The following is a 21,247-nucleotide window of genomic DNA, read 5'->3' on the forward strand; positions in this document are numbered from 1 at the left end:
CCTGATATTGTCATGATATCCATTTATTGCAGTTAGAAACTCCTGCTACTGCTCTGCAGGATTGCCAGGGAGGTGTGGGCTGTATTTGCTGCTGCCATCTGCAGACTCAGTGCAAAGAATGCTGCAATGTTAGTTAAGGGAAACCATGGCTTGAGTATATGCTTTATGGGGCTTCATGCTTCAGTGGTTTCTGTGAGTGTTAAAACCTGCTTCTATTACAAAGAAAATAATGAGTTTCAAAAAAAAGAGGGGTTTTTTTCCCCAATGAATTTCAGCCACTGAAAGTCTTGTTGGATGATCGAATTTCTTGAAAACTCATTTCAGATAAGAAAACCAGTTTGGCAGGTACTTGATTTACAAGTATATGCCTGCTGTCTTTTTCAAAGTAAGGAATGTTGGCACATTTCTGTATTTCTCTGTTGCCTGGATTAGCTTTGCAGAAAAGGAGGTTTTCTTAGTCACCAAGTGTGAGCATTTCCCCTCTTTAGTGAGCAGATAGAAAGCTTTAAAAGTGTTGAGGACAGCTCTTTTTGCCTTTGGCACATATTCACAAGCATTCACCTGTCATGGTTATGAAAGGTATTCAACAAAAGATGGAAAACGCCTTGGACTAAGCATGCACTGAATACTTAATGAGAATGTGTCCAAACTGCTCACATAATACACTGTAGGTGGATGTCCTCTGCAAGAAAGTTAACTGATAGTGTGAAAGAGTCTATTGGGAAACAAAGCATTGAAGAGAGAACTGCTTTGCTCTGGCTTTTTTCTTCACCCAGTTGTTCTACCTCCCTGCCTTGCAGGAGGACTACCCTTTGAGTGGGCTTGTTCTCATTGCTACACAGGGTGCACAAATACCAACCTTATTTAAAAGAGGAAAGGTTTCAAATGCACAGGGGATGATGAGTTGCCTGATGGTAGCAGAATGCTCTGTTCTTCAGTTGGTGGTAGGTGATACCAAGAGGGGGCGGGGGAAGCACCTCTCAAAACCATTACTATTGATTGAAGATAGAGAAAAAAATATTTCCCTTGCTCTGGTGGTATTTCAGGGAACTTGGTAGAAGTTACTGCTGGAGACAGAAGCTTTATGTTTCAGTTGAGATTCCATACTGACATAATTACATCTACAGTGGTAATAAACACTGATGTTCTCAGTGTAATGAGGACAGCTTCTACTAAAAATTTCCAAGTTTGTGCTATATCTAGACTTGTAAAAAAAAAAAAAAAGGCAACAGAATGCTTTGCTTTGGAGATGTTGTTTGAAAACATTCACATCCTGCCATGTTTACAAAGGGTGTTTGCTGTTTCTGCTTTCTATCCCAAAGTTAACCATACTTGCCAGCCTTTAGCTGCTCCACACAGAAGGCAAGAACATGTAGAGTTAAATATAGAAGAAAATTTGGTTACCAGTGTTCTGAAGGCTTTTTGCTAGGGTTTCAAAATCAAGACAATTGAGCAGAGGTGCTATGGGGCATACAGAAAATACATTTCAATGTTTTATTCCTTCATACTTTATCAAAATAAAACTTCACTGCCACTTGTTTTCTTTTCTCCAGTCCATGAGTAGTCCTTTCTGTGCTCTGTCTCATGAGTCTCCTGGTGGTAGCATTTCACATTTGTCTCCAATGTGCTTTGTAAGAATTACCCAATCTCACTAGATCCCTAATTATTTTAGAGGAGGAAAAAAAGCTTATTGTCTACTATGAACAAATGGAGTAGCTGAGCCAATAAGTGTGTTCTAAGATAAATTATTTGAAGCTGAAGAAGGAGAGCTGAATGGAGAATGTTATGATGAAATGTAGTTCTTCAAGAAAAAGATTGATCTATAGTGGAGCTTGTTTCAAACTCTGTGAGGACTAGTTTGGAGTTTCATGGTTAAATGGTATGTACCAGTCACTTCCTGCTAGCTGACCTAAAGTGATGAAATAGTTTGGGTTTTAAAACTACAAAAACAGAGCAGGTTTTGCAAACAACTTTGCAGTGCCAGGAAATGGGATCTGGAATAGTGATGAGGAACTAAAATATCAAATTCACTTGCCAAAGTAAATCAACCCCATGCCCCAAGTTACTCAATAAATATAATATGCAGGACTTTTTCTATCCAAGTATTTGATGGACTGGAAACCACTGGATAATTGGAAAAAACAGGCATTGAAAGAGATTACAGGAAGGCAATGTGTTTCCTCCTTCTGGAGGGCACAGAACCACCCCATGGCAGGACAGTCAGCATTTACTTGAAAGTTTTGTCTCTTATTCCTGTTTGATTTGCAACCCGAAGGCTTTCAAAAGAGGCCAGACTCTGAAGAAGTGGACAGTTTAGGGTGGTCCATCCTTAACTAGAAACATAAAGTCAGTGGTATTGAAGTGTAAATGAGATTAAACAAAAAATTTACTTGCCCAACTTAGGTTGGTTAACATAACCTAAAAGGCATTTAAAGTGCAGATTTATTCCTGTGTATCTTTACAAATCAAATTAATTCTGTTGCATCTGTGCAGCCTCTATCTGCTGCCTGTGAGATGAGTTTGGTTTGCTGTGGTAGTTTCATGATGCAACCTTTACTGTAAGTGAGGAATATTTGGTGACCACATTTCTTTAAGTGGAATTCAGAAGAAAAGCAGGCCAAATCCAGCAACCAAAGCCCTTCCAGTATTAATGAGCAAGAACTGAACAACATGTTATTACCTATTATTAATAATATCCTTGTTAATAATTTATTTGTCTGGATTAGTTCAGGTAGGTTTCAGTCTCTCATTGTGTTAGATGCTGTTTAACAGTAGGACAATCTGTGCTCAAATAGTCTTACAATGAAAATGGTTTGGTTTATATCATGTAGGTAACATTTAACTGTAAAAATATGAAAATAGAGGAAGTGATTGTAATCTTCTTTAAGTTCAAGTGACAGACTTTAAAAATGTAAACTGAAATTAATGAATGCAAGTGAGTAGTTCGTTTCTCAAATTGTTGGCATTTCCCATATCCAGGGACTTATGAAATCCATGCCTCTGGTGTTCCAAAAGGAGATTGGCTAGGAATACGCCCACATTTATTGTGCTTTTTCTTTAAATTCATGCTTAAAAAAAATTCTTAAGTATGTTTTCCTGAGACAATGAGCTCATGGAGAATGATGGGGAGGATCTATAACCAATTCATGCATCACTTTACTGTTCACTTTGTGTCCTGTTGCTGGTAGAGTCTGGCCTCTTTTGAAAGTATGGGAAATCTATTTTTTTTAAATGGGACAGTAGAAATTAATCCAACTGCAGTCCAGTCTACTGTGTTTTGTCATAACCCATGATGAAATTGTACACTGAAATGACTTTGTTCCATCCTGTGGGGAAAAAAATTAACAAAAAAAAAAAATTAGGTGGCATGGGGAAGAAGCTGGTTTGGATTACTGCTCCTTCCATGGTGAGTTTCCCCACTTGTGCCAAGCTACCTGACATCCCCAGAGACAGAATGGGCATTGAGAGGACATTTATGTGAAGACGTCAAGTGAAAACACTCTTTTACAGTGGGCCACTAGGCCTGTTCAGGAAGGAAAGATCCTTCATTAGTGTCACCCTCACATTTCTTAGTCTGGGCTGTAGAAAGCATGAAAGAAGTCTTGGCCTCCACTGGTCTAAAAGAAACTGTGAACTCAGCTCTAAACGAAGAATCAAGTATGCTGTGCGAGACTGACAAGTTCAGCATAGCCTCAGAGGCCTCAGGGATGTGAGGGGACCACTGCCTGTTACCTGGCAGACCTGAGGTCATGTGAGTCTGTATAAAAGCCTCAGAGCTAGCTAAATAACAAACATGTAACATAAGGACATGATAGTTTATAAAACAAAATTTAATCTCCTGGTATAAACAAGGGCTGCAAGAGATCATAGTTCAGGGTTGGTAGTGACTTCACAAACTACTGTCAGAGTGAGTGAATTTGGGTCAGAAAAGAGTTAGAATGACATTTGTTCACTGTAAAAGTGGTGCAAGGCTGCTGTTCCCCACACATTGCTGCAATGTACTACACATGCCCTGCACACACTCGTGTTGGTATAACCTTGTCTGCGGCTCTGTTTGCACTCGTCCTGCGTAAGCCTCTCTGACCATAAACATCTGTTCACACAAACTGTAACACCAGAACATTTCTGTGTGTATTTATGTTGGTAGAAAACAGCACCAACCTTTTTAAAAAACTTGATTTAATGCATTTCCATTGAACATTTGTCACTTTTTGTTATCATCCTATGCATACAGCGTTGGGTTTTAAAAGATAGGGTGATCAGAACAGATGCTTAGGATACATCTTGTCCAGAAAGAGAACTTCAAGTTTTTTAGGACACAGGAGAAGCAGGTTAGAAGCAGAACATCCTGCTGATCCAGACCACTAACCTGTGTGGTCAGATACTGCCTCTGTAGGCCATGGGCTTTTACATGTTTGTAAGTAGATCTTCTGTCCATCCCCCATTTTGGTTTTTGCCTTTTGGAATCAAAATCACAGACTCAATATCTCATTCAAAAAGTCAGTTAAGGTCTAGGACAAAAAAAACCTTCCAAAACTTAGAGGTACCTGGCCTTTGGCACTCAGCTTTGTCATGAGAGAAGGTAAAGTCTCCTTGGAGGTTGAGTTGGAAAGAGGTTGTGTGGACACTCATGTAAATGTCATTTTTTAAAGTTTGGTTTCAAGAACAACTCAGCTATGTATTTAAGAAGATACATTTATTTTTAAAATAATAAGGAAGCATGCAGAATTACTGGTCTTTGTTCTGTTCAAAAACACATTTCCCAATGTACTTTTTTCCTGCTTGTGCATCTCAGCATCAGGTTTTCTCCTGAGCTAATCAGCCATGGAAAACATCTGACATTCTGTCTCTTCAGCACTCACCTTGTAATCTTCTAAATTATTATTATTATGTTTTTTAAACAGAGATGGAGAAGGAAAAGGTCTCCAGTTTGTCCTTCTGCTCATTGCTTCAATAGATTAGGTCCTTCTTATGCTGCATAATAAGGTGTCAGCCTTAAATATCGTACTGGATGTATGGAAAGGGTTATAATTTGGTTCTCTCCAGTCATAGGAATATGCTATTAGAAGCCAATATTTTCAGTTTACCAGCAATAATGTACTTTTTGGCAGTCTTGATGTAAGTTTCTGAGGTGAACCCTGGGACTCTGCTCCAGGCTGACTTACCGGTCAACATCTGCAGCTTGATGCTAATACAGCATTATCAAATGATACTCTTTGCTTCTTCAGTAGTTGTTTTCTGGGTGTCTACCTCTCTAGTCTGCAATATTTTCATAGCCATCTTCGCCTCAATCTATTTCATTCTTTCAGAGAGAAATAGAATCACAGAACTTGTATCAGCCTCAGTTTTCTCATAGTTGTCACTTAAGAGATATTTTCACTTTTCTTTTGAAGGCCAGTCATCTTCTCTCCTCTGTTAGCACCTGTGCCACAGCATTCTCTCCTCCTCCTGTGGTTTGGCCTCCAAAACACTGCCCTATGAGGAACAATCCCTTTTACTATGTGCTGTGTGGTAGGAGCTTCCTCTGGCTGTTTCCATTGATGATGATAATTGCTGCCACAGGAAGAGCTGAAGTCCATGCAGCACCTTCAGGTAAAATGCCTGAGGGGTGTATATGTGTCTGTCTGTCTGTCTATCTGTCTGAAAATGGCTTCGTGTTAGCTGCTCCAGATGGAATTCAAAATACCCATAATAAAGAGATTACTGAAATGGACAATGGGAAATAGTAGGTATTTCTCTGACATTTTAACACTGACACCTTTGTCTTCTTGGTCTGTAAAGCCCATTTCAGGATAAAAACCTGCATCTTCTTCCCAAGAACTCAACTTTCATCCTATTCTGTCAAACTTTAGTAGTCAGGGAATGGGAAGTCCATGCCCAAGTGGGAGTGCCAGGCAACAGCACAGCCAGAGACAAGCCTTTCAGCAATTCCTGCAAGTGCTGCACCTCTGTCACAAGCATGTGAACATCGTCTGTGGGGACATTCATCTGGTGCAAGGGGAATGGGTGTTCCAGTCCCTCCTCAAGTTTCTTCCCTGTTTTATGCACCCATAAGATATAGTGCTGAGTGTAAGATAGATCCCATGAGGCCCTAGCTGGCTGCTGGGGAGCTATCCTGACGTGTGGGTGTATCCATACCCTCCCTCTTGAGCAGAGGAGTGAATCTGGCTTTCATATTGGAATTTGCATATTAAGCACTAATAATTTTTACAGCACAAAGTTTTTTCTTTTTTCCCCAAAATGAAGTACCCACAGATAAAATATCTGGTATGGAGAAGGCTGAATGATAGTTATGCAAACCATTTTAAAGTCAGAGGTTTATGGTAGGCACAGGGCCAGCCAATGCAGTCTAGAATAGGGGACATCTGAGGAGGCCACAATTTGGGGTTTTGATATGCACATAAATAATTGAGACATTGCTACAAAGTCCAAAGTATATTTAATTGTGAAATCTGTCCATTCATGATTTAAGCCAAACTAGAAAAAAGTATTTATTACTCTGAGTCAGTTATTATGATCATTTACAGTGTAATAAGTACTCTGATAAGCCTATTGCATCTATCAGTGTGTTAGAGGCCTTCATCAAATTAAATCTTGCTGGAAACAGTAAAGATCCAAAGTTGTTTTAACATGAATTATCCTGCTTTAGCAAACTGGACTTAGTCTTCCTCAGCAATCAGCACTCCTGTGGCAAAAGAACATTGTTTGACTGCAAGGAATGGATGAATGAAGGAACATTTACTCTTGCCTCAGCTTGAGTAACTGCAGAAAGGTATATCTAACTGAGGGGATTATATTACAGTGCACACTTAAAAAGAAGTTCCAATCATTAACCTCTGCTCAAAAACTGAAGGCTCACATTAAGAGATCGGTCAGTTTTAGCCTTGCTAGCCATTCTACTTCACAAATAAAAGGGAGAACTTCAAAAAGGATTTTAAAAAACATTTACTTTGTTTCTCAGGGTAGAATGACTAGCTTCTCATTTGCAACAATTTCTGCCTGCAGGTTAGTGCTTTGATTTGAGCTTTGAATGCAGTCCAAGTCAATATGTCAATAAAACTCTTTGCCTTCTTTCAGCTATACTTGTAACTAATGCCACTGTCAACTCTTGTCAGCCCAATTCTTGGAAAAGAATTTCTGGCTAACTCCTTCCTTTGTAAATTGGATGGTTGCCTGCACATTCATGTGGAGGCATAGCACAATATTTGCTATTGTTCTCTTTGTTTTTATTTTTATTTTCTCAGTCCCGTAAATCAAGTGTTGTTCTACAGTATACATTTAATCCTCCTTCAGTGGGTTTAGCATTTTAAATTATTGACACATTATATAGACTTCATAAAGTGGGAAGCATGTTCCGGGTCTGACACAATCCTAACGTCCTTGCTGCAGTTTTATGTTGAAGTAAATGGTTGTTTACTTAATTCTGTATTTAATAAATGACACCATAAAGATAAGATAGAGGAACATAAGATATAAAACTTGAACTCGAGCTGAAAGAAATTAAGTTTTATTCAGTGTGCTGTTGTTTGTCGCCAGCAGCAGAGAAAATGATACCCAAATAGCTGTATTTACTCCATGGTTCTGAGACCACAGGAGGTGTGCATGTCTGAGTGACTCCTGGGGAGCACTTATAACTTGTCATACAGGAACAGGTCTTAAGAAACACAAAATGCTTTGGTTCTTCCTCCATCCCTATCACTGCTATAGCTCCCTATACTCCATACTCTCCCTGTGGAAATACCCTTGTAATCTGTATCAAGTCTTTAAAACTGTATCATCCCACATGAAGCATTTGCCAGGAAAAACTAATTAATTATCTGCAAAGAAACAAAGTATTCTGATTTGCAGCATCAACCAGACACTGCAATATAAAATCTAATACTGACTGTTTCTTTAACATGCTACTCCAGTAGCAGCTGTCTTACTGTATTTCTTTTAATCTAGTTTTTAGCTGCTCATCCTACTTTGAAGAACAATGATGCTGCTAATATTCTTGTCCTTATGTAGGTTCAGGTTGATAAAGCTGTTGTGATCTGTCTTAGCTTTGGCCAGGATGGTGTAGCTTTTATAAACTAAATGGTGACAATGAATCATCTTGCTGATTTCAACATAAATTACTTCCTCAAAATCATACTTTAAACAACACACATGATTATCTTCTACTCTTTTTCATTTTAACAGTAGACTTTTATTTCAAAGTGTAGTAGTCTGGATTTGCTCTTGTTCTTATCCTGGTTGGTAACAGTGAACAACAGAAACAAACAGCTATTAAGAAAACACTGATAGCCAGAAAGGTTGATTGCACTTTATTAATTTATTATTAGAAGAAATTGCAAAACCAGTGTTGGGACAGTGTAAGTATAGACTAAAGTTCCTGAAGTTAGAAATTTCTTCTACCTTGTGGTCTAGAAATTTAGGAATAGTAAGAATGATGTAATGAGACAAAGCAAAGATGAGCTTGGTTGAATAGGTAGGAAATTCCCAGACTGATTTTCTAGTTGAGCCCTGGGAAAGGTCAAAGCAGGCAGCCTTCACTGCACTGCCTGTGGTGGAGATAGTAGTTGCTCTCTACTCTTACAACCACTGTGCTCAGTTCAGGCTGAAACCGCACAGTAATATTTTTAGAGGTTTGGAAGCTTCAAAACAGTGCTGAAAGCCAAGTGTGAAAGGAATAATATAGTCCTTGCAGACTGAAAATGCCTAGATCAAATGCAAAGCTGGGTCAAGGCTGAGGTCTTCTTGAGGTTGTATTTCTTGTACTACAGCAGGTTTGGCCCACAGCATGGCACATGTAGCTTCCATGCAGGTGACACCTAAAAGCAGAAAGTTTTTTTTCTTAATTCTCAATCCTGCAAGTACTTGTTTCTGAAGTACTCCTACCTTTGGCAAGTCTATTGCTGAAAAGCCTCATGAGTGAGAAGGACTGCAAGGATCTGGCTGTAAGGCAGTACCTTCTTGGGGAACTTTGTGAAACACAGCCTGTCTTCTCATCTGGCAAAAAAACTGAACCACTCATCTTCAGGTAAGAGGAGGAATCCTGCTGAAGTCCATAGTGCCACACAGGACAGAACTGACGCCAAGCTGCTGCTCAGGGTGGGGCTTCAAGGCACATTCATCCCCAGCAGCCAGCAGGTAGGGTCAGGTGTTAGTCCTGCAGCTCACCACCTGCTCTGTGGCTGTGCTCCTGCAGCTCCAAGGAGGAATGGATGTGAAATTTGTCACTGTTTTGGTTGTTCTAGCAGTCACGGTTAGTCAGACATCTGAGAGTAAGTAAAATTGTACTTTATCTATTTCTATACTTTAGTCTCTTAAAGATAAAAAGATGTGAAGTGTGCCTACCTGGAACTGCATCTGCTTGAACCTTTGCAGCTCTGCACAGGACCAGAGGTGATAGCTTAAATGCTGCTTTTCTTCAAAAGTTCAAACTTGGGTGTCTTAATTGCACAGATCAATACACATTTTCAGTGGATGCAGAGCTTCACCTGAGAATTTCCTCTGCAAACCTGATGTTTCCACAACAGGTGTGAGTACAAAATAAATCTGTGAAGTGGCTTGAGCAAGGAAAAACCACGTGAACTATTTGTCATAGGAAACATATTGAGAAGATTTTAGCTGCTGAAGGTGTAAGACCTTTAAAGCAGTGATTTCCTGAGGGAAAACCTAGTAAAATGTCATTATTTGTTCAAAGGGATCTCTCAAGTTCAGGTGTAAATTCCTCCTATTCAAGCTTCCCAGAGGAAATGTTTTTAGAAAGTCACTTGGTCTTTTTCCTTTAAAGTGAAGTTGCCCTGGGTGGCAGAGATTTCAAAAAACTTTTTTATTACAAACTTCCAGTAACAGATTTCTCCCAGCAGAAAAGCAATTTTGAATGCAACTTTGCTCTCTGTTCAGTGCAGCATGTCTCAAAGTTTCAGGAGATCTCATAACACTTAAAAATTAAATTTCACTTTAAACTTAAAATTGAAAAAAAAAATTAAAAGTTAAACAACTTTAAAAGTTTTCAGAACCACCTAGGCAATGCTGTGCTTAAATCCTTACTTTTTCTTTGTAACTTTTTACTGTAAAATAGACTGTGTTCACAAAGAAGGTTACTCAGATTCTGGGGCACTTTTTTCAGGATGATCCTTTCCCAAGCTCTACTGGCTTCAGTAGGAGTAGGAAATGTAGAATTCCTTGAAGATTTAGACAACACATGGACAAAATCTGTGTTAGAATTTTATCCTGTTAAAATGGCCACTGCACCTGCTGCCATGGGAATGCTCTCCAAGTGCTTTTAGTCTAGATACATGATCTGGCCACTCAGCAAGGTCTTGCGCAATAGAACTGACACATACATGCACAGGTCAAAGTAAAGTTTCTCTCAGAATGTTATTCTTTTACACTGAAACACAGGGGAAATGCCTTTGACACCCAAATTTCATCAAACAGACATGCACCATTCTTGATTACAATACTCAAATGGCAGAACCCACAATAAAAATAAGCAGAATTTCAGGTGGCTGGCTGGGTTACAGGCACACACTACCCGAGCTAAACCAGATTTGGGCTTAACTCTACCTAGGCTTATGCTTCTTAGGCTCACCATTATGCATCCATTTATTTCAGGGTGACAGTAGACATAAAAGTAAGATCTGGGCTGGTACTTGCAGAAGTTTCCTTTGCTTGTGGATGTGAATTGGCAGCTGTTGACAGAGGCCAGGAAAGCCATCTATTGTCCAAAATCACACCTAGCTACAGACTTAAGTATGGCCCAGCCAGGCAAGACCAGAAAACAAGATCAAAGTATTCTGTAGAGATGATGGGGATTTCACTCTCCAGAAACTCTACCCCTCTACTCCCATTTCCCATAATATAATTCAAAATAAGTTTTTGCAATTTTACTTCAAAAATCCCGGTAATCTTCCATGATCACATCTCAGTGCCAGGGATTTACAGGGTGCCACACATGCAGTGGAGGCACACAGTGCAGCAGGCTGGACAATAAAGCTTATTTCAAAGATGGTTGGTTTGAATTTCAATTTGAGTAGACAAAAGTTCTCTTCTGAAAGCTCCTACATGTATTTCACCCTGAAGACATGAAAGGACAAATTTGGTAATTAACATACAATAATACTATCCAAATCAAATGTTTGATGCTACAACATAGGAATAGCAACTAAATAAGATTGTCTGAGACTTCCAAAAAGAGGTATCTGCACTTATACTACTGAAGGTAATCCAGTAATGTTAGTCTGGTCTGTGCAGTGTGGGAGATGGGTTCCCTCTTAGCAAAATGTGTTTCTTTATAGAAACAAACCATGACTGCTTCTTTTCACATCTTAATATGCAAGATATTGTGATGTTTGTTTTTGCTAGGAATAGTAGAAATTTCCCCTTTTGGTTAGGTAGTAGGTATTACTGGCTTTTTGATCACAAAATATTACACTCTGTGTTGCCAATTTTCAGCCTGCATTTCTTTGATGCTCTGTAACCCAAGCACCAAGGATGTTGTATGGAGACAGACAGCTTGCAAACTGATCATGATTTGATGGGCAAAACCCTATCCTAAAATCCTGACCTATAGGAAATACTGATCTGTCCATCTCCAGTCAGCCTTCCAGCTTTGAAAATGTCCATATTAACAGCAGCCTCATAAAAAAAACAAGAGAAGCATCACCACATAACTTCAATCATATTTATTCTTTGTATAGTATGTTGTTTTATATTTATGTATTATTATTTATGGTTATATGGTTATAGCTTAGAATCCCTTCTAACTTTTTTAAACTGTCTCAGAATTGTGCTTTAACTGTGTGCATTACCATGTTAAAATAGGTAGGATGCACTGGAACATTTTGCAACATTTGAGTTCCCCTCTCAAGTCCAGCTATTAAGCAACCTCCTTGTTTTTACAGTCTATGTCTATGCTGCATTTCCTAAGAATTTTGGCATCTGGCTTTGTTCACCTGTCAACCAGGATCAGAGTCTTCTGAATAATGAAATAGTTATTGGCTTGCTTTAGGTTAAGATGAAAAGACCTGCCTTGAGGCACTGGACTCTTAAAATAGCCTCAAGTATGTTTTAAATGAGAGAAACACTTTCTGGCCGCTTTATGAAATGAGTGCTAAATAAGCTGCCTTACAGTAGTTAATATTAAGTGTAGGTGATGTGATAGTACATTTCCCTCCAAGGGCAGAGCCTGGATTCTATGTCCATAAGCCAACAACATGGAACTAAGTGCTGAAACTCATCTGTGGAAATGGCTGTGCTGATACCAGAGCATATCAATAAACACCATGTTCTGACTAAGCAAGATGGTAATGCAATTAATCAATGCAAAGCTGTGTGGGTTTTCTTTCCAGATGTACAAAGCCTACTCTGTAACCACAAAAGAATTCCATTAGGAAACACTAACGCCTGTTGCTAATAGCACAGGTGTGTCAAACTTGTGCAATGTGTGCAGAGTTGCAATCGTTCACAGTGAACTTGAGGTACAATTAGCAGCTCACATTTCAGCATAGAAACAGAAAGTGCCTCAGATGTATGGATCTCACTGTGCAAGAGAAGCTTCCCCGCAGACCACACAAATGTTGGGGAAACCCATCCTGCTTGATAATGTTACCCATACTTGCTGGGATCCCTCATTTTGTGTTAATTCAAGAACTATCCTGGTTTTCTTGGTTACACAAAAGAATAAGTACAGCATGGCTTTTCCCTCAAGCAGTCCAGTTCACAAAGGTGAACCAGGTGCTCTGCCAGGAGTAGACAGGCTCCTGTGCGCTGCCAGCAGGATTCAGGAGGGCCCACCAAAGGCCTGGTCAAAACATTAACTGCTGGAGTGAAACTTGTGAAGAAAAGAGCTGCACGAGTCCTACCTAAGGCAGCTGGGTTGGGTCTGGAGTGGAGGGAAATGGAGAAAGGAAGTAAAAATGCCTTCCCTAGTGTTCTCAGTTAAATCACAGCTTTTCTTTATCATGTTTAGTCAAAAGAGATCAAAATGAAACCAATAGTTAAGAGCAAGCACTGGGGTTGGGGGTACAAAGGCTCCATCACTCACCATCTGTTTCCATGGGGCATCATCTCCTTTTTTTCCTCCATCTGGCCCTCCTTCATGAGGCAAAGACCTGCCCTGCCATGTTAAATTCTCTATGGAGGAGGCTGGCAGAACCACTAACTGCCATGTCTGTCCTTACCACTGCTCTGCCCTACTCCTGCCAGTCCCACCTGCCTGAAACTGCAGAGGAGAGCAGTATAAGAGCCTGGCACACTCCCACTGTGTGCCACAGGTGGGCTCTTCATCAGGACAACAGTTTTCCTAAAAGACTGGCAAATCTAGGAATATCAGCTTGAAACTGAAGAACAGAAAGTTATTTGTGGCCCCAGAAACTGAGCATGCACCAATAACTCTTTTTTTTTTTTTTTAATATATATTTTTTGCCTGAACCCTAGACAGCCAGAGAGCTCTCAAGTTTGAGAATGACAATGAAAAAAGTAGAGCAGAAGGGTAAAACAAGTTTATATAGACTAAGTTTGGCCAGATAGCAGAGAGGGAAAAGGAAAGTTTGGGCAGTAAAAGAGACTTGACACTGATCAAGTAAAATCTAAAGGCAGATGTAATGGACACTATTCATGGAGATCTTGCTCCATAAGAGGCTTTGATTTCAGTATGCTCCATTCCCAAGTACTCCACTTCAACCATAGAATGGTTTGTTTTGAAAGAGACCTTAAAGATCATTCAGTTCCAACCCCTTCTGTCCTGTGCAGGGACAACTTGGACAACTCTGACATTTCTTTTATTTCCTTTTTTTCTTCTTTTTCTGAATGTGCTAAATAACTTTGAAAACAACAGGTCATTCCCTGGAGAGAGTTCCCAGGGAAGAAATACCAAAGTAGATAATATCACTTGCTAAAATAACAACAGAAGAATCCCTTTTGTCTCAAGATCCACCACTAAACTTAGTCCTTTCAGCAGTTCCTTTAGCTCCTTTAGCTTTAAGAGGCTGTGTTGGACAACAGGTCTAAATAACTTTTGGGTAAGCTGCTGTGTATTTCTTACTATGTCATGGAGCAACAGAGACCAATGAAGTCAGCAGCACTGAAAAAATCCTATTGACTGATAATTGGCACAAAAAAGGCCATGCTAACATCCATGTGCAAACCCACAGTCTTTCCTTTTAAATACTGTTTAGAACAACAATTACTAATAACCCTTACTGAATTGCTGAAACCACAAAAAAAAAAAAAAAAAAAAGGCCCTGGGTTGGGCTAAAATAGTTAGCTTTGTTTAAGATTACCTCCTAATTTCTTCCCACTTGCAGGATTAGAATGAAGTTATAGTAACAATGGAGCTGCAGGATGGTTCAGTGCTCCATGAGTGCAGCATCAGTTTTTCTGGGCTCTGGGGAATTACGGGATTTCCTTGGCGCACTACTCTCATATTTCATACACAGGAAAAAAAGATTCGTAAGTGCCTCTGTCAGCAGAAGGTTGCTGGTGAACTTTCAAGTTCTCTGACAGAAAGACATTCATGCCAATGCATTCATCTATGACTCACAAATTATCAATTTCTATTTTCCATATTGTAGCACAGCTTGAGGAATACATACATGTGAAAGCAAGAAAGCCTCCCCAGGCACATACCTCTAATAAAAATGTACTAGCAGGCTCTTAATGTCCCTAAGAAATGCTCTTGACTGTTTAGCACCACTCATTTACATTTTACGCAGAATTTCAGCCTGATTTTTGTTGGGGCATTTCCCAGTTTCACATGCAGCCCATTGCTGCCTGTGCTCACAGCTGTGGGGCACAGCTTTTGTACAGCAGCATGGGCTGGATGTCAGTGGCATCCAATGTTCCAAGTCAAAGACTGAGCAGTGGGTGATTGAATTTGCTCTGAAATGCATCTCTGGTCATGTAAGTGGTGTCTAAATATGCAGTTATAAACAAGTTGCTAAAGGATGCAATTCCTGTTGGTTAAGATTTTTGTAAAAGGGCTGTCAGTCACAAGTGGCCAGTGAGACAATCACAAGCCCACCTGGATGCATCAGGAGTTTTTCTTTATTTTCCTTGGTTGAGCCTGTGTATGTTTTTCCTTACAAAACTATAAAAGTACATCAATGCTAAATGAATAATTTTCAGATATAAAGCATACAAATGGCTAATATGGTGCTATATAGTGCACTGTAAAGTGCAATACTGATAGTTCTGATCGGAGTATCAAAGCAAGGGATGGTTTTGAGTACATAAAGTAGGATGAGGGCAAGAGGTAGTCAAGCATCAGCAAAACCAGTTAAGGAATAGCTCAGGGGACAGCTGGCTCTCCCTAAAACCTCCTGTAATATTCAGCCATTCTACAGGAGCTGGTAGTACTGGTCTTGCCAAGTATTTTAGTTTACTAGACCCCAAAGAAGAACTGGAGTAGACCTCTCTAAAAAGCACAGTAGGCAACATCAGACAGAGTTGATAATATAATTATCCTCTCTTAAGTTTTCATCTGATAGAATTCTTCTGTCAGGAACTGACTAGCAACGACAAAAGTTTATACTTCAGTTTTACCAACTCTATCTTGAGGACCCAGAAAAAACCTTAAACTTAGTGGTGCTCAATGAGCTCAGTTTCCATTTGTGAACTTCAATTAACTTGCTTCACAAGAAGTTTGCTGTTGAAGAGAGAAAAACAAAGGACAATGGGGAAATAACGCAGGTAGCACTCAACACTTAATTAGTCCTTCTGCACCATATGATTATTTATAGCCCTCCTCTCTGGGTTGCTGATGAGACAACTTCTGAGCCAGCGTCTGTCTTTCCACCTCCCTTCTGATTGTGAGATCCCAGGGCCCTGTCATCAGCCCCACACATACAAAATCCCCCTGTAAGCAGCAGTGGGCAGTGTGAGTGCTCGCCAAAGACTCCAGCTCCATTGCTGGCTGCTCAAGCTCACTGCTACAGCTGTGCCAGCATCTGTTATTCCAGCACTCAGCAAGTACTCTTGTAAGAAGAGGAGCACACAATCATCTTGCTTACAGGAAAATTTTTAAACAGACTTACCTTCTGCTTACAGAAGCTGAAATTGATTCTCTGTCCTTTTTCTAGCTCATGACTCTTGCATTCAAGGCTAAATTATTACTTAGGAAAAGCATGGATAGGAAGAAAAATGAAAACAAATAGGAAGAAGATTCTGTCTCTACTTCTCCCAGATTAGTTCATCTGGGACCCAGGGGTCCTTGCTGTGCTCATTTTGAAGAGTGGGTTTAATCTTGAGACCTTCATCCTAGATAAATATCTGAGCAATACAGCTTTGTTTGTCCTTGAGCTAGTGGAGGAAATCCCTTTTATAAGATCTATTTGTCTTCTAGCACAAAAGAAAATCAAGCCCCAAAATGTTAGTATTTTTGTTAAAAAATAAAAGCCCACCTAAATTTATGATTTGCTTTTTAAAGTTCAGTGTCTTTTTATTTTTAAGATGGTATTGGCAAACAGGAAAAAATGTCCAGGAGACATTCCATAGTGGAGACACATTCAACCATGGGAGTCCTCAGGGTAAAAGAAAACACAAAGCCCAGCAAGAACATTTATCACCTCAAAAAGACAATAAAAGATAAAGGGCCTGATTTAACCTAAAAAGGCAGAGCTTTTAAATTATACTCCTGACATTTCCTGTGTCATTAATATTGGTGATCTTCCACAAGCAAAAATGAATCTTTTAAAATTACTTTTATATTACTGTAACAAGCCTTTACATATGCATGCACAAGGAGGGGTGAAGGAAACTTACTTAAACCACCAATCTCTCTTGTGGGAGAAATGGAGAGGACAGTATCTCACCGCACAAGCTGTGAAGATAAGTAGTCCTTGACAGCACTTGGAATTGCCGTTCCACTCAGGTATGGGGAGCGAACAGGAGCATGAAGAGTGGCTGCAGGTGCAGGGCTCGAACCACACTGGGCTCAGGGATGTGCTCAGGGGTAGCTCATGTCACTGCTGTGCTGCAGCTGAGGGATATGGGCTTTTAGGAATGGTAGGCTGGAAGGCAAGGAGAGGGAGTTGGCCTTTAAGCAAGAGAGCAACAGGAATTCATGGATTCTGCTTAGGGATAGAGGATGAGCTGGCTGAGAGCTTACAGGTCAGGATCACTAGGCAGACCAAACAGGGTGATCTGGTAGTGTGGGGTTCTGCTATAGACAGCCTGACCACAAAGAAGAAGATGAGACCTTCTTCAAACAGCTGGAAATATCTTCATATTCACAGGCCTTAGTTTTCGCGGGTGACTTTACCCATGCTGATATCTGCTGGAAGGGCAATACAACAGTGCTGAAGCAATCCACAAACTTTGATGTGCATTGATGACATCTTCCACAACAAGTAATCAAAGAACTGGCACAGAAAAGCACTCAGATGGGTGAGATACTTGCAAATAGAAATCTAGTCAGGGGCATAAAATCAGAAGCAGCACTGGCTACAGTGTCCATAAAGTGGTGGAGTTCAGGATTCTAGGAGAAGGGAGCAGGGCAAAAAACAAGATCATGCCCCTGGATTTAATACAAGCTGATTTACAACCTCTTCACAAGTTTGGAAGAATCCCATGGAATGTTATCCTGGATAGAAGAGAGGTCAAGCAGAGCTGGCTGATGTTCAAGGGTCACCCCCTCCAAACATGTTAGAAAGGTCTGTCCTGACAAACAGAAACCCAAGCAGGAGGCCTGGCTGGATGTCCTCAGAGCTTTTAACTGCATCAGAACATAAAAACAGTGTGTGGAACAAAGAGGCGGAAGCAGGGCCAGGTGACCCAAGTGGAGTATAGGGTTGTCTGATCATGCAGGAATGCTGTTAGGAAAGAAAAAGACAAAGCTGAGCTGGAGTAGAATCTGACAAGAAATGTGACATGTGACAAAATGTTCCATAAGTATATATATAACAAAAGAAAGAGGAGTGAATACCAAAACCCACTGCTAAACTGGACAGAGAAACTGGTAACAAATTACATGGTTAAGGCATTCAACACTTTCTTAGTCTTACCCTTTACCATGCAAACTAGGCAAACTAACAAGAATCCCAGGTTCCTGGGACTAAAGGGAATGTTTAAAGCAAGGCTGATTTATTGTCAGTAGAGAAGGACCAAACTAGGGAGCATTTTCAAAAACTAGACATATATAAGGCCACAGTACAACCAGTGCTGTGGAAGCTGGTTGATGCCATTGTGAGGCCACTGTCAGTTACCTTTGAACAGTCATGGCAAGTGGGAGAGGTTCCTGAAGATTGAAAAGAGCAACTGTTACCCCTATCCTCAAGTAGAGCAAGAAGGAAGATCCAGAGAACTATAGGCTGCTGAACCTCATCTCAGTCTCTGGGAAGGTGATGAAGAAAATTGTCCAAGAAAGCATTTCCCAAGATCTGAAAGGCAAGATAGTCATCAGGAGTGGTCAGCATGGATTCATGTAGGGGACATCATGCTTGACAACCTGGTAGCCATCTCCAATAGTGACTACCTTATTGGTCAAGAAGAGAGACATGGGCTTTTTGTACCTTGACTTCAGGAAAGGCTTTGATTACTGTCTGTTGTAATACCATGATAGACAGGCTGACAAAGTATAGGATAGACAAGTAAAGATTGAGGCAGAGAACTGAATGAAGAACCAGGTCCAGGGGGTTGTAATTGGTCCCATAAACCTCAGGGGTCACTATGGGAGACAACTGAGTTCAGCACCTTCATTAAAGACCTGGATAATGGACCAAATGTGCCTGTGGCATGTTTGCAGATGATAACAAACTGGGAGCAGTAGCTGATGTACCAGGTGGTTTTGCTGACATAGAAATAGGCAGAGAGGAAACTCAGGAAACAAGGGGGAATGCTAGGTCCTGCATCTGGGGAGCAATGATGGCAGGCCCAGGGCTGGTAGGGAACAGAAATAGAAATCTGATTGGTTTGTCTCTTGTTTCACAGGACCTCCAGGGCCTGATAATGAGGTAAGGGGTATGAACACGTGACTTGCTTATTAACAGAAAGTAATGGCTGCTTGTCTTATAAAATTGAGTTAATTAAGCTAACCACATTATCAGGGTCTGAGAGCAGAGCTCAAGCAGGACCCAGAGACCAGATGGCCCTGCTTGAGCAGAGAGCTGCACTAGGTGACTTCCAGCAGTGCCTTCCAGTCTCAACCCCTCTGTGATTCTGTGCAGTCAAACTATGAGTTATCCCTCATATCTGTGTTGTTTCTAACATTGTTCCTTCTCTTTTTAGCTTTGTTTCCTGGGGCCTTTAACTGTTGCATGAAAATTTCAGATGAAATTTCCAAAGGAATTCTCAGAAGAGTGGAGAGATTTGAAATCCAGAAAGCTGGTGGCCTGTGTCACCTAGAGGCTGTTATGTAAGAGATATTTTGTGTCATTCACTGTGAAAGGGATACTGCAAGTTAAAACCTATTACACAGCATTTAAATAAGTAGAATTTTGGCAAGCTAACACAAATTCAAGAAACAATGTTGTATGCAATTTAAGAACTGTCCTTTATTGTGCTATTTAAACTTGATTGTTAAAATTTAATTAATTTTTCACTAATAATACTGAATATTATTCAGTCTTCATTGACACTTGCTTTATTTTCAGAACTGAAAATTTCTCATGCACATTAAGACTTTTCTGCTCTTTCCAATTATTTATCCCCTAAAATCCTTGCCTAAACTCATTAAATCAGCTTTACTTTTGTACATAAACTATATCTAATTATTTTTCTGGTACAATATCACACCATTTGGATTAAATTCGTACATTTTCTAAACTTTTGCATAATAATGACAGTCATAATAACTAAACAGTAGTTGCTTATTTATTGGCCATAGAAATGTAGTGCTTTGCACTGTGATTCTTTTTTCACTGAAGTATTAAAGCCTTTACTACTGAAGTAGTAAAGCCTTTTTTCAGATTTTGGAATATAAGTTTAATCAGCTAAAACTTAGATCCTAATGTATTTGAAACCAGAAAAAATTAATAAACACGGCATAAAATATTTAAGATTAACCAAGTTTAACTTTGTGGTCTTCATAGGTGAGTGATAATTATGATGATTTTTAAAAGCTGGGATTTTTACTTTTTTTCTGTGAAACTGACAACCATTTTTTTCAATATTAGTCTCCACATGAAACGCAGAAAATTCTGTGTGAATCCATGGAATAAAAAAGTCAAAAAAATGATGAAGAAGATGAAGCACAAGATTCACAGGAGCAAATTTCACATTAGAAAGCAGAGAAGAACCAGAATTACCAAACAGAAAGAACAGAAGCAGTAGCAAAATTAAGCCAGATGATGCAAAATGACCCATGATGAAGATTCTGTGGCATATGGCACTGCGGGCAAGGATACCAGATTTCACTAGTGATGGATGATTGTAGCATTAAAATGACTTTTCAAATCTCTATATGCTAGAAAAAGCAGAGGCAGAAATCACCCGTACTCAGAACAATGCTGGTCAGACAATCAGACAAATGATAAAGTGTTCTTGTAATGTCTTGTAGCAAGTGTTCATGGTACCTCCTGGATCTTTTGGCAGACTTAAATCTTTCTCTCTCACACTCTGCTTTTATGGCAACCTCCCCTGTGACTTCTGTTTTAACATGCTATTCCTTCTCATTCCTCCATTTTTTCCCGGTCCTGTACTTGGTCCCTATTCTTCCCTGTCTGTAATCATCTTTCTCCTGTTGTCTGTTTTGTTTATATTCTTCCAATCATAATATTTCTTTTTTTCTTAATTTTGCATAGTTTTACAAACACTTTTTCAGATACTTCCAGCTTATTTGCCAAAACTACATATTTTACCTGTTTTAAACAATCTCTGCTCCCAGCTGTTACTATCATGAAATGTTATTTCAGTGATAATATCTGATCCTTTTCACAGGACTCAAAGTGCGGCACTTAAAGCTATGCAATATGCAATAAAGATCATCTCTACTGCTTTTGTTCATTCAATTTTGTTCATTCAAATACTCAGATCCTTCAGATAGGTCCTTCCTACTCTCTTCGCTGAATTTCTCATAATCAAGACTGAGGAATACATGTATCCTTCAAGGCTTTTCCCAAAGACTAGCAATGATGACAGTCTGGCCACTCCATAGCCTCCCTTCCACTGTACAGTACTGCTTCTCCTGTGTGGCACAGTCTGTATTCCCTCCCTCCTTCCTTGGAAACTTCAAAGTAATTTAGTATTTCCCCAAAGACATCTCATTAACAGCACTTCTTCTCACAGACACATATACAGAAAGCAGCAAATGAGGGAGAAG

General features: G+C 39.8%; 2 protein-coding genes across 2 annotated transcripts in view; both read left to right on the top strand.

Annotated features, from left to right (window-relative positions):
* The window catches only part of FGF10 (fibroblast growth factor 10), a 525,855-nt gene that overhangs the window by 319,741 nt on the left and 184,867 nt on the right, over positions 1-21,247 (top strand). The gene's annotated exons all lie outside the window — the stretch shown is intronic.
* On the top strand, positions 9,203-20,277 carry CCL28 (C-C motif chemokine ligand 28). Its single transcript, XM_077790393.1, is given in 3 exon segments — positions 9,203-9,266; positions 19,216-19,342; positions 20,103-20,277. Coding segments are annotated over 3 exon segments (366 nt in total).

This window comes from Lonchura striata, chromosome Z (assembly GCF_046129695.1).
Source record: "Lonchura striata isolate bLonStr1 chromosome Z, bLonStr1.mat, whole genome shotgun sequence".
NCBI lineage: Eukaryota > Metazoa > Chordata > Aves > Passeriformes > Estrildidae > Lonchura > Lonchura striata.